A 25,782-nucleotide genomic window follows, 5' to 3' on the forward strand; every position below is an offset into this window, starting at 1 on the left:
AGAGCCTGCAATGGCAGTTTCATATTGAGAAATTCCCAAAGAAAAATTAGGAATTGCACATTCGGGTTCTATACCTATATTTCTCATCGGAGTAGCAGCTTTCTTAGTCATTCCAATTGAATCTGAGAAAAAACAACCAAGAACAAACACTGATAGTTAATTACTTAGACTTGCATTCCTGATTCAAACGAAAAAAAAAAACACCTAAAATATAGGTTAAATACACGGTAAAAACTAAAAATCTGTATAGAATCTTACTTTATTTTGGGAATTAGATTTGAAACGTGAGAGAAATCAATGAGTAGTTAATTAGAGATAAAAAAGGAAGTTGAATAATTGAAAAACTGATTTGAAATTGGAGGAAAGTAATGGATATGGTGAACAATGGCGTGTATTTAGGAGGTAGGAGAGAGACACGTTTTTTTTTTGCTTAAATTTAGGGGAGTGAAAGTTATCAGATCAGTGGTAAAAACATGATAGCTATGTGAAGTAAATATGATATATATTAGCTACTAAATATAATTATTGAAAAGTTTAGTTATGTTCTATAAATAGGTAATAATGGAACCTATGCCAAGTAAATTTTACAATGATTATTCGTATCACTATTAAACTGCTGGTCCTAAATAAAAAGGCTGTGCAAAATAATTTCTTCGTCAGAAGCTGAACTTCAAGAAAATATTACCATTTGCTGACATTATTATCAATCGCTACAAAAAAAAAAAAAAAAAAAAAAAATCATAGTCCGATAGCCATCACCTCTGCCACCACCCCACCACATAACGAGGACGTTGCACGCTACTAAAAAATGCGTTCTAGACAGAATATATCGGACAACAAAAAATATTTTCCAGAAAATAAAGTAACATATATTAGGAGCCCTTTATTATGTTAGGGCCTTATGGAATATCATGTTACGTACTCAGCATTAGATCAGCCAAACATTTAGAGATGGACAGAAAATACATAAACTAATTAACTTTTTATTATATCAGGACTTATTTTTATTGCAGAAATTAATTAAAATAGTTAATACTTTACAACTCCATGACCCAACAATGATATGCACGACATATTACTTTGAGAGCAGCAAATCCAGCTTGTTTAGCCAAGGCTTCAAATGTTGCTTTGTTCTTTCATTCCCTCCATCAAGCATAGTCATCATTAACACGTCGACACTAAATGTATGCTTAAAAAGATCAGTAGTCTCTGGATGATCTGGTTGTATTTCTTCTATTACCACAACCTTACCATCTTTTGGCAAAGCTCTCCAACAATTCTTCAATAGTTTCAGGCAATATTCGTCATCCCAATCATGAAGAACTGCCTACAATTATAACCAAATTGGAGATTACGTGACATAGTTGCAGAGCAACTCTTAACGAGGACGTTGCACACTACTAAAAAATGCGAAATTCCAACAGATTTCCATCAGAAGCATTTCGGACGAAATTTGTATTTCCGATAGATTTCAATTTTTTTAGTAGTGGCAACTATTCTTTTTAACGCATGAGTACTATTTAATTAAGAAAGAAAGAAAGTGGTTATATGCAGAAGGACTTGTTATAAATATATAATCATTTTTTATTCACTAACTCATACTTTCAACGTTACAATTTATTTGGTGTGTTTGACTAACCACATAATTTAAGAAAGAAAAGAAATATTTTTTAAAATTATGATATTAAACATATGCCATGATATTTATGTTGTTATTAACAACATGCTATTCAGGGTGAAATTTGTAGAAAATTTAAAGTTGATTTGTCTTTCAACATAAAAATTTGTCACTTTTTGATAAACAGACTAATAAGAAGGAATTGAATGCCACACAAAATGGAATAGAGGATGTAATAATTATGTATTACATGCTCGTATATGACAAGAATACTGACCTTCAGAATGATTACCTCTCCTTTAGGAACACTCGTAAACATATCTCCTCCCACATGCTCTATTCCTAATATAACAAGCAAGAGTTTTTAGTTGATCTTTCAATATCAATAAAATACACAGTATTAACCCTGGATCATATGATCCCCTGTGGGGTGGAACAATTAGCCCACAAAAACATAACTTTTTCAAGTTTTGAGCGGGTTACTAATTCGCATATTCATTGATTCAATTTTTTTTTTATTCACCTAGCTCGGCTCATTAAAAATGTGGGCTGATATGTAGTCGAGATTGCATGACTCATGAGAGATCCTATCAAAAAATTAATATTTTTACATATGTTAAATTAACTCAATTCATTTTGACCCGCCTAAATTTTGCCGACTCTCTAAATTGGGCCAAACCCATTTAACACCGCTAATCCCTATCAATTAATTAAGATGCATAAATGGTACTAAAGGGGACAAATGCGTAATATACAGGGTTTTGTTAGTTACCTGCGTAAGTAGGAGCATCTTTGATGACATTAGGTAGGTCAAAATTAATACCCTTGATATTAGTTTACTTGGAAATTATAGAAGCTAATGATATCCCAAGTCCACCTCCCACATCTATTACCTGGTTTACTCCTTGGAAGCCATTGTAACACTCAAGAATTCTCTTTATTTTAATGCAAGTGATGTTTTGCATAGCTTTGTTGAACACCATATTGAATCTACTATCTTTTCCATGGTATTCAAATGCATGCACTCCATGGGCCCTAGCTCTTGAATGGTATCTCACCCTCTAGAATTGCATCTTTCAAATGAAACCTTTGCAAAAAAAAAAAAAGAAGTCACAATGCAACTTTTATCTTTCAAATGAAACCTTTACAAAGAAAAAAAAACTGTTAGATGGTCATGTGCAGTTATCTTTTAGGTGATCTGATAATATCAAAGTTATTAAACTCAACGAAACAAGTATGACAAAATTAAATATGAAATCTTACCAAGAATTAACAGCATCAGGATCTGAAATCAGGAGTAAAAGGGCAGCATTTGATGATCCATCTTTATCTGAGATTAAACTTTGGCTCAAAGGTGTCAAATTGTATGATGTGTGAATATGTCCATCGTCATCCTTTGTAATATTGCATGTGAGAAAAGATTGACTTGCAAGAAACCTTAGAATTCTTTCAAGAACAAGTGGGGCTTTAGGATTTTTTGTGGGAATTTGAGATGCAATTTCATAAGAAGATAGTTGATGAGTGCTAGATTTTGCTATAATCTCAAATAAACCAAGTTCAATGGAAGCTTTTAAGACCATTTTAAGATATAAACCAGCAGGAAGGTTCAAAGCCTTCATGAATGAGTTTTCCTCTTCATTGGATATAACAACATTATCCATGGATAAAGCCATGTCCCTTTCTTGAAATAACTACTTGTCAATAACTCGCAGGCGTCCAGTCTATTTTTTGAGAGAGAATAATGAGGTTGGCTTATGAATTTTTGGACGTGCTTCATCTAATATATATAGTGTATGAAAAGTAGTACTTTTTCCCACTTTAATCAATTCCATTCTTTAATGGACAGGCCGAATAATTAATTATCATTTTTATTAGGTTACTAATCATCAAATTCTTATCATAACAATTTGCCTATGATTACTTACGGCTAAAAAGTTAGGCAAGATTAGTGTAGGCTACAGTGTTTGGCAAGAATAGTGCAGCAGAAAATGGGCCTTTTTCTCCTTTTCTTTTCTTTTTTCGTTAGTAACTTTAGCAACATGATATTTGGCACAAATATCGATATTTAGCGTCATCTTACCTCTTGTTCTTAGTACTTTAATCGTGTTTTCTATGATTAAATCATTGTATTCCAGCTTATGTTGATAAATTTTGTGTAATTAGGTACAATGAGGGCAAATGATTGGAAACCGAGCAGTTTTGGTCGATTATGGAGGTGATATTTTGTGCACGAGTAAACGAGAGGAGCTCACGACACTTAGAAGAATTTTTAGAAAAAACTGAAGGAATTAAGTGTTAGACCCGCGTCGCGGGTCCAACGCGCAGGGGATGATCAGGCGTCATACCCGCATCGCAAGTAAGAGACGGGAAAATCGGCTGCAGACCAAGCGAAATTGAAAATCACTGAACACACCCGTGTTGCACATGCGACGCCGGCGCAACGCATACGAGCTGCCAATTTCTCCTATTTTGATATGGATTGGGTCAAATTATGTTAGTTTTAACCCTAGACTATAAATAGATGTTTTATTTGTTATTAATGACGTGTTGGGATTACTCCAAGACTTGTAAGCCGTCATCTTACTTTCTCTCACTAGATTTTATTTTATTTCACCTTTTTCAACCCTAGTTTCTTCATGAATTCTTGTTGTTCATTGAGAATGATGAGTAGCTAAACTTCTTAATTCTGTGGTTGTGGCGAAAGACATGATAGTTGGTTTGATGACAATTTCTATTGATTAAATTTTCATATTTTGGGTTGCTTATTTATTCTTGATCTTAATTGTTTGATTATTTGGCCAATATTTGAACACTATTTGTGGCGTGTGAATTGAACTAGGGAATAGGGAATTTGCATGCGTAATAAGAATAAATAGGGCTTGTTCGATATGATTGTTTCACTACTGAGGATAAGAATATACCCTTTAGTCTTGCTTAGTTTAATACGGAGAAGTAAATGCGTTCTTGTTACCTCTGGCGGCCATAGGGATATAGGTGTTATAGTAGCATCTACAGGCTTGTGAGCAACTCGGAAGATACTCATAAAGTTATAATTAACCCGTCAACTGATAACCCAAGAAATAAAATAGGTAGAATTGTTGGAAGATCAATTGGATTGTCGAAAGCCATGACCCTGGAACTCTCCATCATCAGATAAATCTTACAGTTTTGTCAAAATACTCTCAGTCACAAAAACACCTCTCACAAATTATTTATTTTCAATTTTAGGTTAGTTACAACAAACACTTTGATTTTCACTTTCTTGAATAGTTTTATTCGAACTTGAATTAGTTTAACAGTAGAATCTAAGTCTCTGTGGGATCGATATCTGGACTTAAAAATTCTATATTAACTATACGATCACGTATATTTGCGTGTGCGTTTGGGAGCAACAAAACACATGAAAACATGTCTTAACTTTAAAAAAGAAATTAAAAAAGCCTTCGCTAAGTAAGAAAAATGGGTCGTCCAAGATAGAAACAGTTTGTCAACACTGTTTTCATTTTATTAATGTGTTTGGTATTTGTCACAAAGTGTGAAGAAGTCATTTATTTCATGTATCTTAACTATTAATTTTATATTACTTGGTTCAACTAAAATTATGGATCTTTACTCATTGCTATATTCATATTCTTAGTTTTGTTCGGAAAGTCATTTTCCTTCGAATTATCTCAATTCTTAATTTCATATTTGATTTAATTGACACCTAGACATTATTATCAATTTTTTACACTAAGAAGTTTAATAAGAAAATATTACCATTTGCTGACATTATTATCAATCTCTAATCAAAAATATTTTTCATGGTTCGATAGCTAAGAAGCTTGATCACTTTGCTGAATAAAATAAAGTCATGTGAAGATCAAATAAGGCTGAAGTGTCAAAAAAATTGTTTCCTTAGCCTTTCACCTCACAGTTTTGAAATGAATATCCTTAGTCTTTCACCTCACAAAAAGTGGCTATATGCAGAATGACTTATTATAAATATCTCTGTCTTTTTTTATTCACTAATTAACTCATACTTTCAAGTTACAATTTAGGGATAAGGTATCATTACCCCCTCACCTAGTATCGTTTTTGCTACGACACACCTTACCTAATGTTTGGTCCTATCACCCCCCTAAACTATTTAAAACCGTAATATTTTACCCCCTAAACGCTGACGTAGCAAGGAGAGTGTGTTTCACACTCTTTGAGAGAGTGAGGAACATAAAAAACGGGAAAACTTAATATTTTTCTTAAAAATCTGTATTTTTTTTAAAATATGAAAATAAATGTAGTTTTAAAAACGGGTTTTCCACATTTTAAAAAAATAATTATTTTTTCCAAAATTTTATAAAAAATCAGTTTTTTTTTTCAAATTTTGACAAGAAAAACACTTTTTCCAGATTTTATTTGAAAAATAAAACTGTCTTAAGAAAATGAAATCGTGAAAATCAAGATCTTTTAAGACATTTTAAAAAAATAATAAAGCTTTCCATATTTTTAACAAATCCATTTTTCCATATTTAAAAAAAAAATCATGTTTTTAGTTTTTTTTTTTTTAAAAAAAACATATGGGTTTTAAAAAAAAATCAATTTTTTTAAAAGGGTTTTAAATTTATTTTTTTAAAGAAAATTCAGTTTTTTAATTCGCGTTTTCAGTTTTTTTTTTTTTTTAAAACGGGTTTTAAAAATAAATTTTTTAAAAGAAAAATCAATTTTTTAATTCGGGATTTCAGTTTTTTTTTTTAAAACATATGGGTTTTAAAAAAAATCAAATTTTCAAATTTTTATTTTTAAAAAAAGGGTTTTAAATTTATTTTTTTAAAGAAAATTCAGTTTTTTAATTCGCGTTTTCAGTTTTTTTTTTTTTTTTTTTAAAAACGGGTTTTAAAAAGAAAAATTTTAAAAGAAAAATCAGTTTTTTAATTCACTATTTCAGTTTGATTATTTTAAAAAAAAAAAAAACGGGTTTGAAAAATAATTTTTTTAAAGAAAATTCAGTTTTTTAATTCGTGTTTTCATTTTTTTTTAAAAAAAACGGGTTTTAAAAATAAATTTTTTAAAAGAAAAATCAGTTTTTTATTTTTTTATTCTTGAAAATTGACACGTAAGCTGATTTTTTTTTTTTAAAAAAGAAAATAAATAAATAAATGCACATGTGGCAAGGAGAGTGTATGTCACTCTCCCATATGAGAGTGGGCATCAGTGTTTAGGGGGTAAAAAATTACGGTTTTAAATAGTTTAGGGGGGTGATAGGACCAAACATTAGGTAAGGTGTGTCGTAGCAAAAACGCTACTAGGTGAGGGGGGTAATGATGCCTTATCCCTTACAATTTATACAGTGGTGTTTAACTAACCACAAAATTTAAGAAAGAAAAGAAATATTTTTGAAATTTATGATCTTAAACATATGCCGTAATATTTATGTGGCTATATAACATGCTATTAGGGGTGAAATATATCTAAAATCTAAGTTAAATTATCGTCCAATATAAAAATGTGTCATTTTCAATTATAAACAGACTAATAAGAAGGAATCGAATATCACATAAATAGAGGGAGCAATAAATAAGTGTAATATATATATATATATATATATATGGCTAGAGAACTGACCTTCAGAATGATTACCTCCCCTTTAGGAACACTCTTAAACATATCTCCTCCCACATACTCTATGCCTAATAGAACAAGCAAGAGGTCAAGCTTAATTTGATTTTTCAATATCAATTAAATACATAACATTAATACAAGAATATGATCTCTATTACAGGTGACAAAATTAGCTCATGAAAATATGACTCGTTCAAATTTTAGGAAGATATATAGTCGAGATTGCATGACTCACGAGAAAGAAAGAAAATGTCAAGAATGACAGCTCATTTAATTCGATCAATTTTGATTCACCCAATTCAGCTCATTTAAAAGTTGGGCTGATATGTAGTCGAGATTGCATGACTCATGAGAATCGTGTCATTTTTTTTAAATCTGTTATATATATCCATAATAAAGTAGAAAAAATATATATTAGTATAGACATTATAATTATAAGAAAACAAATGAAGAGATTAAAACTTTCTAAAAGTTGGGCGGTTGGACTATAACCCATTATTTAGTCCATTTTGACCCAACTCAGCTCAACTCACATATCATTTGGGCAGATTATTAACTCGTCCATTTATCTTTTTTATTTTGCACGGATTGCCCTTCAAAGGCACTGGTCTTTAATTTCTGCCCTTCGCCTAATACACTGTGGTTTGGGGTTCGAACCCCGGCTCAGTAAAAAAAAAAAAATCGCAAGGCAAAGTTTCGTAGCAAAATTAGGCCTATTAGGGCAAAAGTTTTTGCCTTAATGCAAACCTCTACCTTAAGGTGGAGTTTTGCCTTATGCCTGAAGGCAAAACTCTGTCTTAAGTAGAGTTTGCAGTGAACTCTGGCTGATAAGGTAGAGTGCCATAAGGTAAAGTTTGAAACTCTGCCTGATAAGGGAGAGTCTGCAGTCAAACCTTTGCGTTTTTTTAAAAAAAAATTTGACGGAGCGGGGGTTCGAACCCGGAACCCAGGAATTTTATGCGAAGGACAAAAATTAAAGACCACCCCCGAATAAGGGAAATAGTGCAAATTGCCTCCATTAATTAGCTCAATCCACTTTGACCCATCAAAATTTAGCCGGACTCCCTAAATTCAGCCCAATCCGCCTATTTAACACCCCTAATCCCTATTCAATTAAGATGCCTAGATGGTACTAAAGGGGACAAATGCTTAATATATAGGTTTTTGGTAGTTACCTGCATAAGTAGGAGCATCTTTGATGACATGAGGTAAGTCAAAATTGGTACCCTTGATATTGTTAGGATTTAAATCCCAAATCCGACCTTTGTAAGCAGGTTCCCAGGAAAGATTGGAGGGTTACAGCTGGACCACTTAAATACCAACCTCCTTAGACAGAACCTACTTACGCCGTGATGTAAGCGAAGAATAAATAGCACACACAGATTTATAGTGGTTCACCCTCAATGTGAGAGCTACGTCCACGTTGCTGCTGCAGATCTTATTAAAGAAGAAATATTACAAGTGTTTACAACACTCAACCTCACAACCCCAATCCCAATTACACTCAAGAATTTTACCACAGAAAATTCTCTCAAAGACCTTCTCTTACTTAGGCCTTTCACTAAGAGTATTTCTCTTAGATTTTTCTCTCTCTTTGGGATGTGTTGTCTTCTTCAATTTTGGTGTGTTTTTCAAATGAACCATAAGCTACCTATTTATAGGAATGAATTTCCTATGATGAGGTAAGCGTTTACATCACAATTATTATGAGGTAAGCGCTTACATCACGACTATGTGAACAAAAGAATTGACTTGTTTGGCCAATTCCACACCTAACAAATCTCCCACTTGAAGACTAATTTTAATTTGTCTTCACACTTTGATCGATGCAGCAGCTCTTTCCTACTTTCATACTTCGTGCAGGCCAACTGAAGTTGAGCATAGCTTCAGTTTGTCTATCGTCACTGCCTTTGTCAGCATGTCGGCTGGATTTTGACTCCCTGCGATCTTCTCAAGCACTAGCGCTCCATCTTCCAAAGCTGATCTAATGAAATGGTACCGGAGTTGTATGTGCTTCGTTCGAGCATGGTAAACCGGGTTCTTTGCCAAATGAATGGCGCTTTGGCTATCACAATATAGCACACTTCCCTCGTGGTCCTGATCCAATTCCCGCAGAAAAGATTGTAGCCACATCATTTCCTTTGTGGCCTCCGTCACAGCAACGTACTCAGCCTCACAACTAGAGAGAGCTACTATCTTTTGCAACTTGGAAACCCAAGAGATTGCAGTACCTCCGAAGGTGTAAACATACCCGGATGTGCTCTTTCTGCTATCAATATCACCACCGTTGTCAGCATCAACATACCCTTGCAATCCTGTTTTTGATTTTCGGAAATACAGAGCTGAACTCGAGCTGCCTTTCAGATATCTGAATATCCACTTCACAGCCTCCCAGTGTTGCTTTCCCGGATTGCTCATAAATCGGCTGACAACTCCCACTGCATGTGCAATGTCTGGCCTTGTACATATCATTGCATACATAAGACTACCGATTGCAGATGCATAAGGTATCTTGTCCATCTGCTTCTTCTCATCCTCGGTTGTCGGCGACTGATCCTTTGACAACCGAAAGTGTCCAGCCAAGGGAGTGCTGACTGGCTTGGCATCATGCATGTTAAACCTTTTGATAACTTTCCTCACATATTCTTCTTGTGAGAGTTTGATGCCCTCCTTGCTTCGGTCGATTCTCATCCCAAGGATTTGCTTTGCAGCTCCCAAATCCTTCATTGCAAACTCTTCCGATAACCCTTTTTTCAACCGATCAATCTCCTGTAGGTTTGCTCCTACGATTAGCATGTCGTCGACATAGAGTAGCAGTATCATGTACGAGTCTTCAAATTTTTTGAAGTAACAGCAGTGATCTGCCTCGCACCTTGAAAAATCAGTTTTCTTCATAAAGCTGTCAAACTTTAAATACCACTGTCTTGGAGCCTGTTTTAGTCCGTACAGACTCTTTTGAAGTTTGCACACCAGATTCTCCTTTCCTTTGATTTTGAATCCCTCCGGCTGTCGCATGTAGATTTCCTCGTCTAGATCACCGTGAAGAAATGCAGTTTTCACGTCCATCTGTTGCAGATGTAGATTTTCCTTTGCTACCAGCCCAAGAACAGTTCTGATAGTCACCATCTTGACTACGGGAGAGAAGATCTCCGTATAGTCAATGCCTTCTTTCTGTTGAAATCCCTTTGCAACCAGCCTTGCTTTATAACGCTTGCTTCCATTGGGTTCTTCCTTTATCCGATAAACCCATTTATTTTGCAATGCCTTTTTATCCTTTGGCAACTCGGATAATTCCCATGTATGATTTGCCGATAGTGAATCCATTTCATCCTTCATTGCCAGCTCCCACTTAGTCGATTCATCGACTTGCATTGCTTCTTCATAACATTCCGGCTCCCCTCTATCAGTGAGTAGAATGTAGTTGAGGGATGGAGAGTACCTGTGAAGCGGCTTCCTGATCCTGGATGATCTACGCAGCTCTGTGATTGGCGTCTGTTCAGTTGTTTCAGAATCAGCACTTTCATCAACACCTTCTCGGATTGTTTGTTCCTCTGCCTCGGTTGTACCTGGCTGCGGCTCAGGTGCCGGAAAGTCCCTCAAATCGACTATTTCCGATTCCTTGTCCTGACATTCTGAATTCTTTTGCAGCTTGTCTTTGTACAGTACCTCTTCGTTAAAGACAACATTCCTGCTTCGGATGATCTTCCGATTTTGTTCATCCCAAAATCGGTACCCAAGCTCGGTGTCACCATAGCCAATAAAGTAACACTTCTTTGATTTTGGATCAAGCTTGCTTCTAGCCGTATCATCATTATGAACATATGATAAGCAACCGAACACTTTCAGAAATGAAAGATTTACCTTCTTGCCACTCCAGACTTCTTCTGGAATTCTGAAATCCAAGGGAACTGACGGTCCTCGGTTAATTAAGAAGGCCGCGGTATTGACTGCATCTGCCCAGAATGTCTTGGGCAGTCCAGAGTGTATTCTCATACTCCGAGCACGCTCGTTCAACGTTCGGTTCATTCTTTCGGCTACTCCATTCTGTTGCGGCGTTCCAGGAATAGTCTTCATCATCTTGATCCCATTATCGGCACAGTACCGTTTGAAATCACCATCAGTGTATTCTCCGCCGTTGTCGGACCTCAAACACTTCAACTTAAGGTTTGTTTCATTCTCGACCATGGCTTTCCATCTTTTGAATACACTAAACACATCGGATTTATTTTTCATAAAATAAACCCATACCTTCCTGGTTGAATCATCAATGAAGGTCACGTAGTAGTGTGATCCTCCAAGGGAGGGTACAGTGGTAGGTCCCCACACGTCTGTGTGCACCAATTCCAGCTTTTCGACCTTCAACTCTCTGCCTGCACTTGAGAAGCTTACTCGCTTTTGTTTTCCGAGAATGCAGCTCTCACACGTATGAAGGTCCACTGTCTTCAGCTCCGGAATTAAGCCATTTGTCACCAACAGCTTCATCCCCTTCTGGCTGATATGCCCAAGCCGATAATGCCACAAATCTGTCTTCTTTGTGTTGTCAACCACAACAACAATATCACGACAGCTATCCGTCATGTAGAGAGTGCCAATCTTCTTTCCTCGGCCAACTACCATAGCACCTTTCGCCACCTTCCAAGACCCATTACCAAAATTGAGATCATATCCCTCATCATCAAGCTGACCTACTGAGATCAGGTTTCGCATCAGCTTTGGAACATGTCTAACTTTTGTAATCTTCCACGAGGATCCATTTGACATCTTCAAATTAATGTCTCCCGTGCCAACAACATCTAGCGGCTCTCCATCGGCTAAATAAACTTTGCCGAGATTCCCAGCCACGTAGTTTGTCATTATATCATGATGTGGGGTGGTATGAAAGGACGCTCCTGAGTCAAGCACCCAAGAGTCTATCGGGCTGTCAACCGATAGCAACAACGCATCGCCAATGTCTTCCGTAGCAGCGTTGATTCCAGCCCCCTTGTTGTCCTCCTTCTTTGGCGCCCTGCAGTTCTTCTTGAAGTGACCTGGTTTTCCACAGTTCCAACAATCAAATGTTCGTCCTGGTCTGGATTGACCCCTGCCATTCCTTGACTTCGATCTGCCCCTATTTCGGTTGTAGTTTCTGTCATAATTTCTGCTTCTGTTTTCAACATTAAAAAGCAGAACTCGTCGATGCCTCTCCAGAATCTGTCCTGCGCACTTCCTCAGCAAGGATACGATCCCTAACATCGTAGAACTTTAGTTTTTCACTACCGACAGAATTACTAACTGCTGCTCTCATTGGCTCCCAGCTATTTGGTAGGGATGCCAACAAAATTAGAGCTTGCACTTCATCATCGAAGTCAATTTTTACCGATGACAATTGATTTACAATGGTATTGAATTCATTTACGTGTGCAGCAACATGAGCATTTTCCATCATCTTTAGATGAAATAGTTTCTTCATGAGAAATACCTTATTATTTGCCGAAGGTTTCTCATACATGTCAGACAATACCTTCATCATATCAGCGGTGGTCTTCTCTTTTGCCACGTTGTGAGCAACGTTCTTCGACAGCGTCAGCCGAATGACTCCCAGAACTTGTCTGTCGAGGAGATTCCAATCTGCTTGCTTCATCTCCTCTGGTTTCGGACTCAGAGGTTCATGAAGCTTTCTGCCATATAAATAATCTTCAATTTGCATTCTCCAGAACGCAAAGTCTGTACCATCGAATTTACCGATGCCGTGCGTCGTACCATCTTCGCCTCCCATCGTTTTTAAATCACAACACAACCTGTTGCTCTGATACCAGTTGTTAGGATTTAAATCCCAAATCCGACCTTTGTAAGCAGGTTCCCAGGAAAGATTGGAGGGTTACAGCTGGACCACTTAAATACCAACCTCCTTAGACAGAACCTACTTACGCCGTGATGTAAGCGAAGAATAAATAGCACACACAGATTTATAGTGGTTCACCCTCAATGTGAGAGCTACGTCCACGTTGCTGCTGCAGATCTTATTAAAGAAGAAATATTACAAGTGTTTACAACACTCAACCTCACAACCCCAATCCCAATTACACTCAAGAATTTTACCACAGAAAATTCTCTCAAAGACCTTCTCTTACTTAGGCCTTTCACTAAGAGTATTTCTCTTAGATTTTTCTCTCTCTTTGGGATGTGTTGTCTTCTTCAATTTTGGTGTGTTTTTCAAATGAACCATAAGCTACCTATTTATAGGAATGAATTTCCTATGATGAGGTAAGCGTTTACATCACAATTATTATGAGGTAAGCGCTTACATCACGACTATGTGAACAAAAGAATTGACTTGTTTGGCCAATTCCACACCTAACAGATATTAGGATACTTAGAAATATAGAAGCTAGCGATATCCCAAGTCCACCTCCCACATCTATTACCTCGTCTACTCCTTGGAAGCCTTTGTAACACTCAAGAATTCTATTCATTTCAATGCAAGTGTGGTTTTGCATAGCTTTGTTGAACACCACATTGAATCTACTATCTTTTCCATGGTATTCAAATTCATGCACTCCATGGGCCTTGTTGAATGGTATCTCACCCTCTAGAATTGCATCTTTCAGGTGAAACCTTAACAAAAAAAAGAGTCAGAATATCAGCTTAGACAACTTCTCTATATTTTATGTTCTTTATAACAATATTTTGCTATAGCAGCTAAAAAATATCTCGACAAACGATGTCTTTATAGAAAGATTTGACTGTATGTCCAATTAACAATAATTTAAGATCACAACAATGGAACAAGGGTTTAACTTATAAAATAACACTCTATTGACATGAGCATAAAATATTTTTACACTTAACTTATATTTTAACCAATTATATAGTAAACTAATTTACGTCAATGTTCTTTTTTTTAGGTCACAATTTAGATTTTTCCCTATTTTTAAGATCTAATTGTGTAAATATAAACCTTGAGACTGACAAAACATTAGACTGTCGTCTAACGTTTAGGATATACTTTAGATAGTGCTCTAACGTTTATGTAAGATCTTCAATTTTCTGTAAGAAAATGAATTTTAAAAAAGGGGGTCAATTACTAAATAATTGTCCTAAAAAGAGACAATTGGCGAAAATAGTACTCCCTCTATCCGATCCTAATATATGTGAAGAGGTTTAGAGTATAACAGTCAAAAGACTTAATTTATGATGCTAATTCGAGTATAGATTCTTCAGTTTTTTAGAAATAAAATTACATATTTGAAAAGTATATGAAAGTACTACAAGTCAAAATGGCTATTGATCATCAGGGGCGAATATAGAGGGTGGGGGACAGTGGCGGATTTAGGATTTCGACTCAGGGTGTTCGGCAAAAAAAACTGGATCACTTGACTTAGCCTTTTGCATTTGTTCAGGGTGTTCAAAAGTTAATATATGTACATGAATATACAAAATTTACTCTAAATATACACTGTAATATTTTTCCCAGGGTGTTCACCCATGACTAAATCCGCCCCTGGTGGGGGAGGGTGTTTGGAAAAAAATTACATTGCATATATAGGGTAGATTTTCTGTGTTTATGTACATATACATTAACTTTTGAATATCCTGAACAAATACAAAAGTTTAGCTCAAGCGGTGCAGGGTGTTTAAAATTGTCTCTGGCGTCCTTGGTTCGTTTCCCAGTGACAACATTATTTTTTATATTTAACTTTTGTTATTTTTTCCGAACCTTTATTCTTCAAGTTATTAATTACTCTCACTATTCATAGATGCAGGTCCACATGCAGTTATCTTTTAGGTGATCAGATAGTGCCAAAATTTATCCATTTATTATACTCAATGATACAAGTACGAGAAAACATGCATGAAATCTTACCATGAGTTGACAGCTACTGGATCAGTAGTCATTAGTAAAAAGGGAGCAATTGATGATCCATTTTCATCTGAGATTAAACTCTGGCTCAAAGGTGTCAAATTATATGATGTGTGAGTTTGCCCATCATCATCCTTTGTAATATTGCATGTGAGAAAAGACTGACTTGCAAGAAACCTTAGAATCCTTTCAAGAAGAAGTGGGGCTTTAGGGTTTTTTGTGGGAATTTGAGATGCTATTTCATAAGAAGATAGTTGAGTATTAGCTTTTGCTATGATCTCAAATAAGTCAAGTTCAATGGCAGCTCTTAAAACCATGTTAAGATATAAACCAGCAGGAAGGTTCATAGCCTTCGTCAAAGAATTTTCTTCTTCATTGGATATAACAATATTATCCATGGATAAAGCCAAGTCCATTTCTTGAAATAACAACTAGACAATAACTCGAAGGCGTTCGCTCTTCTTTTTTGAGAGAGAATTATGAGGTTGGCTTATGAATTTTTGGACGTGCTTCATCTAATATATATAGTGTATGAAAGGTAGTACTTTTTTCCACTTTAATCAATTCCATTCTTTAATGGACAGGCCGAATAATTAATTATCATTTTTATTAGTTTACTAATCACTCAAATTCTTATCATAATAATTTGCTTACGATTACTTACGGCTAAAGAGTTAGGCAAGATTAGTTAGTGTAGGCTAGAGGGTTTGACAAGAATAGTGCAGCGGAAAATTGACCTTTTTCTCCTTTTCTTTTCTTTTCTTTTCTTTTTTGGTTAGTAACTTTTGGAACACGTAAATATTTACTTTGGAACAAGTTGTTCACAATTCCCGGTGGGTCATCAGAATACTTTGAAAAAGTTCTCCAAACACATTTTTTGCTTAATTCAAAATTTTATATCCAACATTCTAATACCAACTCAACAATTTTCCGATTGTTATATTCAACTCCGACGTTCAAAATTAAGCGAACAAACAATGATTTTCTTTTAAAGTTTATTCAATCAAGTCAAGTCAACCCGAGCTATCCACGTATAAACAGTTAGTCTTCAATTTTCTACATGACAAATGAAGAGAATGAAAAGAGGAAGGAGGAGAAAAAGGAGGAGAAGGAGGAAGAGCACAAATCAAACGTACATTTAGATTTGCACTACTTTTCTTAATGAACCTAAAAGTTAAACACTAATTCTTAAAGATGATACTCATGAATATTTTGGTTGAGGGGCAAGATACATGCATGCTTATGCATGTTTTATTCTACAGCGCGTACACATTTATACCTTAATTATTGCGCAGAGGGCGATAAATTAAGTTCCTCAACGGGTTTTCCAACATGTCCTACGAGCAACTTCAAAATTTTTGAATAATTAATTACATTTACTATTATATTGTCAGTTTCTCCTACCTGAACAAAGAAATATTTAAAATTCCCTATGTCATAACCTTGATGTAATAATCATGAAATTTTTGTTCTATTTGCTTTGTTTGTGCTTTCACAACGTTTTGACAACACATTGATTCATAGATGAGATCCGAACACCTCTGAAATAAAATATATACATGCATACAATGATTAGGAAAGATAGATCCATACCACAAATATAAAAACTCATTAATTTACAAGTCTGTATACATTTATAAGCATACTGCTGTAGAAAACAATATATCTATAATAATATAAAAAGTGGCAAGTCAATAAAATAAGTTAACAAGTAGGTGAACTTAACTTTTAGGTAAAACTTACGTGCGTCAAATATCACGCCACTCAACAACCAAATCAAAATTTTCTTTAATCTGTTGATCACTCTTTGATTGTAGACCTTTCTTTTTATATTTTCTCCCCTACCAGCCTATAAGGAGCATAGATATGGTTTAACAACTTGGAATTCGCGACTTAAATAGCACAAAAAAAAAAAAAAAAAACATAAGTAGTATTCACGCACGAATTTCATGCGTGAAAGGACCAAACTGCAAAAACACAGTTTTGGCCTTTCACGCACGAATTTTGTGCGTGAATGGGGTCATAAAAAAAAAGGAACATTAGTAGTCACGCATGAATTTTGTGCGTTAATGTTGGGGCTTTTTTTTTTTTTTTTTTTTTTTTTTTTTTGCGTTACCTTTCCATTCACGTTTTTTTTCCATACTTTGGGCAAAGATTAGTCATGTTTTAAAATCCCAAAAAATCAATATTTTATATAAAACTTAATATCTTTTTTTGCGTACAATAATGTCGGCTCATTACATGAAGTCCACCTAAATGTTTGGATCGTCGTTTTAGGGGTTCTAAAGTGCCCCGAAGCAAGTTTTGAAACTTGTAATATTTATAGGGTTTTGATTTAAGTGTTTTATTATATTTGAATGTACAAATTTAAATATTTGATTTAATAATAATTCATCCAATACGAGAGGTCTATACTAATTAAAAAATAATTCATTCCATTTAATTACAATACTAATTCAAAGCAATACAATAATAAATTACAACAACTTTCTGTGCGTGAAAGTGCAACAACTTACAACTAAACCCTAAAATTTGTGCGTGAAAGTGCAACAACTTACACCTAAACCTTAAAATCTGTGCGTGAAAGTGGAAAAATATATTTTACCCTTTCACGCACAGATTTTGTGCGTACATAATCTGTGCTTGAAAGTGAAAAAATTATATTTTACCCTTTCACGCACAAAATCTGTGCGTGAAAGAGGTGGAAAAATGGATTTTACCCTTTCACGCACAGATTTTGTGCGTGAAAGTGGACCATAAACTCTAAAATCTGTGCGTGAAAGTGGAAAAATGTTATATTACCCTTTCACGCACAGATTTTGTGCATGAAAGTGCACCTACTTCCACATAAACCCTAAAATCTGTGCGTGAAAGTGGAAAAATATATTTTCAACATTTCAAGTATTGATTTGACAACATTTCAGGAATCTATGACACATAAAGGCTTGATTTGACAATACGTTACTGCAATATTTGACCGTTTTGTATTGCGCACCATTTTAATGCGCACTATAAGTATTGATTTGACAACATTTCAGGAATCTATGACACATAAAGGCTTGATTTGACAATACGTTACTGCAATATTTGACCGTTTTGTATTGCGCACCATTTTAATGCGCACTATAAGTATTGATTTGACAACATTTCAGGAATCTATGACACATAAAGGCTTGATTTGATAATACGTTGCTGCAATATTTGACCGTTTTGTATTGCGCATCATTTTAATGCGCACTATAAGTATTGATTTGACAACATTTCAGGAATCTATGACACATAAATGCTTGATTTGACAATACGTTGCTGCAATATTTGACCGTTTTGTATTGCGCACCATTTTAATGCGCACTATAAGTATTGATTTGCCAACATTTCAGGAATCTATGACACATAAAGGCTTTATTTGATAATACGTTGCTGCAATATTTGTCGTTTTGTATTGCGCACCATTTTAATGCGCACTATAAGTATTGATTTGACAACATTTCAGGAATCTATGACACATAAAGGCTTTATTTGATAATACGTTGCTGCAATATTTAACCGTTTTGTATTGCGCACCATTTTAATGCGCACTATAAGTATTGATTTGACAACACACCACGCATGACGATTTCAGGAATCTATTTAACTTGAAGGCTTGACGAGTGAAAAACTCATCAATTGCATAAGTCTAAGTCTTACAAGTCATAAAAAAAAAAATCAAACTTCATTGAAAAAATGTCTCAAAATGCTTCAACTGTTAAGGTTTCACTATTTTGGGATGGAGATATCGTCAAGGACAATTACTCCATTCGTTATAGTACCAAACCAAAAGCCCATGTTAAATTTCCAACAACTTTAGATTATGAAACACTAGTCATGTACATGCACGAAAGAATGAAAACTACACCCACTGAGTTTGGAATCTCAATAACTGGCAGATATCCACAAACAATATCAAACGGTGTAGTGCGTTATGGCATGCACAATATCAACGATGATGAATCTTTGAGTGATTATTTGGGATTGCCGGAAGAATATCGTGATTTAGTATTCATTAATGTTCTTGAGATGTATGTTGAAAAGATACCTCGGGAAGAAATCACTCAAATCCAGCCTATTCATGGTAACACATATGGGGACTTTAATTCTTATGGAGACATTTTGAGTGGTCAAGTGCCGCTGGAAAATCTAAGCCAGCAATTTAATCAAGCTTACAATGAAAATTGGTAAATATGAATTTTTTATATTATTATTACGTGTAGTAGCATGTGTTTGTTGTATGAATTGGTAAATAACCAGTTTTCAAATCTTTATAGGAACTATTCTCAAAACTCACCAGTGGTACCAAATATGGATGTTGGTCAATCCTCTCAGTTCGGTGGAGTTGATCATTCTCCACACCATGACAGTGCTTATGGACAACAGTAAGTTCATCACCTTGATATTAATTTATCTATATATATGTATGATGTTGGTATTTAAAATATGTTACTTTTCATGTAGGAGGATGGTATGCGGGCTATCACAAAATTCCGCGAAAGACACACTTGTGATATGGAAGAAAATCGAGCAGATCATTATAATTTAGATACAAACATGATTGCTCAAGTGTTACTTAAAGACATTGCCGAAACGCCAAGGTAACTTATCCTACCTAGTACATTATATGTCTTATATTAATTGAAAGATCATTACTAAATGTTGTTTGTTTAAACTTGTGCAGGTTCCCCATCAAAGATTGTATTCGAAACGTTCAAGCCGTATATAGTAAAACTATAAGCAACAGAAAGGGATTTCTCGGGCGTAGACGCGCTTTTGAGATGGTCTTTGGAAATTGGCATACTTCTTTTCGATCGCTGCCAAGGTATATGACAGCTCTACAACATTTTAATCATGGTACTGTTGTAGAGTGGCGACTTATAGAGGGTAAAATCTTCAACTTCGTATTTTGGACATTCAAACCATGCATTGATGGTTTTGCTCACTGCCGACCAGTGATATCCATAGATGGTACGCATGTATATGGTGCCTACGACATCAAGCTCCTAATTGCAATAGGAATGGATGCCAATGGGTCAATATTTCCTCTTGCTTTCGCAATTGCCGCTAACCAGAGCAACGACACATGGGGGATCTTTTTGACCCATTTGAAAACTCATGTTATTAAGGATCGTACCGGCATATGCGTGTTGTCTGATCGTCATAAAGGCATATTGCACAATATGGATAATTTACCGGGGTGGCAGCCTCCCTTTGTTTACCATCGCTATTGTTTAAGGCACTTGAAGTCAAATTTGCAATCAACGTTTCACAATGGCACTCTAAACAAATTGATGTGGGGGGCTGCGATGGAGCATCAACAACGAAAATGGGCTGCAAAAATGGATCTGATCAGGTCAGTGAGTGAACCCGCATACGTTTGGTTGATGAAGCTCGATGTTGAAAAATGGACGCTTCATGCTGATGGAGGAAAAAGATGGGGCATGCTCACAACAAACAGCTCAGAGTCTTTCAATGGCTTGCTGAAATCTGCTCAAGGACTACCTGTCACTGCAATGGTGAGAATGACTTTCAAGCAGGTGGTGGAGCGATTTGTTGTTAGGACAAGGCAGACCAGAGCGATATTAGCCGACGGCGGGACATGGATGCCAAAGCCCTTCAAAACTATGGAGCATTATAGGAAAAAATGTGAGCGTCACCAAATGACCGAGTATGACCCAATTCAACATGTGTATGAAGTTAGGACGGGTTATTACAACGGTAAGGGTGGAAACGTGCATACCGTTTATGAGGCAACAAGAACATGCACTTGTGGTAAGTGGCAAACGTACCACATGTCGTGTTCTCATGTTGTCAAGTGCTTCGAGAGAATGAGAAAAACGGTAACAAATTATGTGGCGGGGGAATACAAGGTCCACAGTTACCTTAGAGCATATTCCGGCCAATTCCACCCACTTGGTAATGAAGCTTATTGGCCAAACGAGCCGTTTTCGATGGTTGCTAACAAGGATTACATTAGAAAATTGGGCATTAACTCACGGAGTCGTAGACCCAATCAAATGGATGTTAGTGAAAGAACTTACTCTCGCATGTGCTCTATATGTAAGCAATATGGCCATGACAAGTGTTCGTGTGGGCAACAAGGCCGTGGTAGTACAAGCACGTCTCGAAGTAATAGAGCCTCTAGAACTTGAAGATTGTATTGTTATTGTAATTTATTATTGTATTGCTTTGAATTAGTATTGTAATTAAATGGAATGAATTATTTTTTAATTAGTATAGACCTCTCGTATTGGATGAATTATTATTAAATCAAATATTTAAATTTGTACATTCAAATATAATAAAACACTTAAATCAAAACCGTATAAATATTACAAGTTTCAAAACTTGCTTCGGGGCACTTTAGAACCCCTAAAACGACGATCCAAACGTTTAGGTGGACTTCATGTAATGAGCCGACATTATTGTACGCAAAAAAAAAGATATTAAGTTTTATATAAAATATTGATATTTTGGGATTTTAAAACATGACTAATCTTTGCCCAAAGTATGGAAAAAAACGTGATTGGAAAGGTAACGCAAAAAAAAAAAAAAAAAAAAAAAAAAAAGCCCCAACATTAACGCACAAAATTCATGCGTGACTACTAATGTTCCTTTTTTTTTTGATGACCCCATTCACGCACAAAATTCGTGCTTGAAAGGCCAAAACTGTGTTTTTGCAGTTTGGTCCTTTCACGCACGAATACTACTTATGTTTTTTTTTTTTTTTGTACTAGTTTGGTTCAACTTTTTTTTTTTGTGCTATTTAAGTCGCGGATTCAGTACAGGGGTACTGCCATACTAGTTATATAGCAAATTATAATGCATAAATTATTTACGTGAAGTTCAATAATAGAGGAATTATTTTACAGTAATTAATAATGAGGAGATTTTTACACATATATTACTAACTTTAAAGGGGTAATGTTGTTTTGAAAAAAAATAATTAAACTCTGTATTATTTTCGTACTGCACATTTTATTCCACTTAAAATAATACATAGATCCACACATAATTTAATGATGTACATTATTTAATTCCGCCAACCAAACATTGCATTATGAGGCAATTGTTTTTCTTATAAAACCAATCAATTAGTCAAAACAATTAACCAAGCTAGTTGGACAATATTTATGCCGAGATAGTTAAAAAATTACTTGCACTTGGTGTTTATATGATTTTTTTTTTTTTTTTTTTTGCATGGTATAGCCATTGGGTATACAATGTTTAATGTCTTGACTAATTTAGGTTTATGATGTGCAAGCTCAATTGGAAGGGGGAACACTATCTTTCGGGGGTTTTTTTTTTTCTTTTCATTTTCAAAATCATACAAAACATGTGATTAAGAATAGATGAATTTTGCCCATCTCACTACATCTAATGAATGCGGAAAGTGTTTTTCTAACATATATATTAACTATAATTAAGTAATACTCTTATATATATGTTCACTTTTAACTTTTAATTACTAACGTTAAACTTTTTAATTTGATCTTTTAGTTGTATAATTTAGATGTAATGTAATGGTGGATGCATGGATTGTAATTGCAAATGTTTTTTATGTTTTGGAATGCAATGATATTTTGTGCCATATTTTTGTTTTTTGCCATAATATTTAGGAATTTCAGTGGATCAAATATGCCCCTATACTATGCGAACCTGCACAGATCTACCCTCCAATATTTTTGTTGGGTTTCCATTAAATCAAGGGCATGAGTAACCCAAAAAATAACGTTAAAGGCATATGTGAGATCACCTTTTAACGACCCATATCTGTGCAATTTCTTATAGTGGAAGGGCACATCTGGACCTTTTTCGAATTTAATATAAACTGTTAACCTCAAAAGATGGTGAAATGCACAAACTCCGTATTATTTACGTACTGCACATTTTACTTCACTTAAAATAATACATAGATCCACGCATAATTTAATGACGTACATTATTTAATTCCGCCAACCAAACATTGCGTTATGAGGCAAATGTTTTTCTAATAAAGCCAATCAATTAGTCAAAACAATTAACCAAGCTAGTTGTAACACCCCGTAAACTTGAACTAGGTGTGAATGTGTAAAAATCTAGTATTAAGATGATATTATATCTATATGAAACCATTCTTGATGAATTCGGGTGGAAGATGGTCGTTTTGAAGCCAAACCAACTAGTGAAGTTCTTAAGACCTCTTAAATTCGCATAAGTTTTGATAGTTCTGTCTTCTGGGCGATTTTCATGAAAATGTATTGCGAATTTGGAAAAACTTCCTTAATGAAAGTTGTAGATCTTTGAAATAGATTTCCAACGGTAGGTCGCCCAGCCCAAGAAAAGTTACGTACAAGAAGTTATGTCTATTTTACCGAACACTGTGTAGAACCGACACACGTCGCTTCTTCAGGTGCGTGGGGGCGTGTTCGATGGCCCCGCATCGCGGGCCGATCGCTCAAGTCTGAGTATTGAGCTGAAGAACATTGCACGATGGCCCCGCATTGCGAACCCATCGCGAAACAGGTCGGATTCGGGTCAAAAAGTCAGGTTTACGCATTTTAAGTTATATTTAAGGTTTGGGGTTTATTTCCCAGCACCCCATTCACGAAAAATTACCCTAAAGTCAATAAGAACAAGTCCCAAGCCTCAAAAACCATACAAGGTAAGTGTTATCATGATTCTAGATTGAATTCATGTTCCTAATCCCTTTCTAACATGATTTTATGACCAAAACCTAGGGTTTGCAACATAATTCTTCGCAAAGTGATTCAAGCTAGGGTTTGGGTGTTCTTCATTAGAAAAGTGATTTGTTAAACCTTGTTTAATAAATTAAGGTATGTCTCCCTTTTAAAAATCTTATTTTGGATGTATGTCTATTTGGGAAACCCTTTTGACTATGAAGGTAATTTGTATGTCTCTATTTTAAAAACCTTATTATGGATATATCTCTTTTTCTCGAAAGCTTTTTATTGAATAAAAAGGGTGAACTTCTCATAGAAAACCCTAATGTATGTCTCTTTAAAAATAAAATCCTTTTTGAATATAAAGTTAATTTATATGTCTCTTTTGCAAACTCTCTTGAAAGATTGATTCTTTATAAAAGCATGTTTTGAATGATATGATGAATTGGTTTTACACTCTTGAAATTTATTACATGTTTTGATTAATGGTTAATGTGCGTGAGGGGACAAGCCCACATTAAACCTTGATTGTATTATCCTCTGTATACGTATATGAAATCATAATCATTTTCTTCTATAAGAGATGCTTAATAAAGATGGTTAAGGATTGGTAATGATATTCTCATTGATGAATTAGGACATGGAATCTTTCGTAAAGAAGTTATACGTTTTCAAAACATTCTTTGAAATGATTTATCTTTACGATATGGCATAATAAACCTTATTGGTAAATGGTGATGTGACTACCTTGAGATGAATTGTAATTTGGCTTTTATGCTATGAACTCTGTTGATGTGATTTTGCCTAGCCATTCGGGAGGATGAGTGGTCACCGAGGATTTCATATTCCGGTGTATATATGCCTAGTATCTCTGGAGGAAGGGTAGTCACTATGGATCCTAGTGTGGCAATTGCCTAGCCATTCGGGAGGAGGAGTGGCCACTACCGGATTCGCTACCCGGGGTGTGATTCAAGCCTAGCTATTCGGGGGGAAGGATAGCCACCGCTGGGTTCGCTACCTGGTGTCACACCCCTTTTTAACCCGGGAGAGTTAAAGTTAGAAGTACGACATATTGGAGATTCCTGTTTTTTTTTTGTTTATTTGTTTTTAGGAGTCGCCACCTAATTATTTATGGTGAATTAGGACACCTAAAGTTTATCAAATTTATTTTTTAAAGTTAGCTCTGTTTAAGGTCTGCGAAACTTAAGATTCTAGGTAAGGGTTCAATTAGTCTAAAGGAAAGGTATTAGGCATCCTTTAAGACCCATTAACAATGGTTAACCGACCGGACTTAGAGTTGATTAATTAAGGCTAAAAACGTAAATGTATCATTTTATAACATTTAAGAAATAATTTATAAGTATTACCAAAGTTACAGATAAATATATAAGAATGCTATGTAAAATAGGACTTGTAGAAAATATAGTAGTCTTCATATAAATAACAGCTTTTAGGAAGAGATTTGACAAATTTGAATTTTAGATAAAATTACATTATATGATTAATGACGATGTAGAAAAATCTAGACTTATTTTATAAATAGGATGCAAAAGGAGGTGAGTTTTCTTTCATTAACTTTATTTAATTATATTCGGCTAAAAGTATGCATAGTTAAATACGTCTTAAAAATAATGTTTATAAAGTATACTTGTATTAATATTACCTATTAGTGACGTTTTCAAATTTTAAGATAGTAAAAATAAAGTATGACTCCTTTGACTCAACATACGTAGTCATGCTGTTTTGAAAACCAATAATTCTAAGAAGGATAAATATTATGAGTATTATAAATAACTTAATACAAAAAAGAAGAAAATGAAATTTATGGGATTAATTATTGGTTTCTCTTTTAGATTAACCACCCATTATACTAGCATTAACCCATTAATCCTACTGAGGTTCATTCTAGCTAAGAAAACTAAAACGAAGTAAAATGTTAGTTGTATAATACAAGTTAGACACACAAAATAAAATAAGGGGAGCAAATATAATTAATGGGCTCAGCCCCATTTTAGAACTACTGCGGCATGTCG

General features: G+C 34.9%; 1 protein-coding gene and 1 pseudogene across 1 annotated transcript; both read right to left on the reverse strand.

Moving 5' to 3' along the window:
• Positions 1-361: 361 nt before the first annotated feature.
• Positions 362-5,892, reverse strand: LOC132617941 (myricetin 3-O-methyltransferase 3-like; annotated as a pseudogene).
• A 689-nt stretch (positions 5,893-6,581) lies between these two features.
• Positions 6,582-15,532, reverse strand: LOC132607228 (myricetin 3-O-methyltransferase 3-like). Its single transcript, XM_060321106.1, has 4 exons — positions 15,060-15,532; positions 13,561-13,810; positions 8,392-8,452; positions 6,582-7,284 (listed from the first exon to the last, which is right to left on the reverse strand). The coding sequence occupies exons 1-4, from the start codon at positions 15,470-15,472 to the stop codon at positions 7,148-7,150; spliced, it is 861 nt and encodes a 286-aa protein (XP_060177089.1). The 5' UTR covers positions 15,473-15,532; the 3' UTR covers positions 6,582-7,147.
• Positions 15,533-25,782: the final 10,250 nt, after the last annotated feature.

Source organism: Lycium barbarum, chromosome 1, assembly GCF_019175385.1.
Source record: "Lycium barbarum isolate Lr01 chromosome 1, ASM1917538v2, whole genome shotgun sequence".
Lineage (NCBI taxonomy): Eukaryota > Viridiplantae > Streptophyta > Magnoliopsida > Solanales > Solanaceae > Lycium > Lycium barbarum.

Coding starts and splice junctions, on each gene's coding strand:
- LOC132607228 (XM_060321106.1), bottom strand. CDS start 15,472: ATGGACTTGGCTTTATCCATGGATAATATTGTTATATCCAATGAAGAA. Junction 13,811..15,059: donor CCAGTAGCTGTCAACTCATG/GTAAGATTTCAT, acceptor TTTTTTGTTAAG/GTTTCACCTGAAAGATGCAA. Junction 8,453..13,560: donor CTATATTTCTAAGTATCCTA/ATATCTGTTAGG, acceptor TTAAATCCTAAC/AATATCAAGGGTACCAATTT.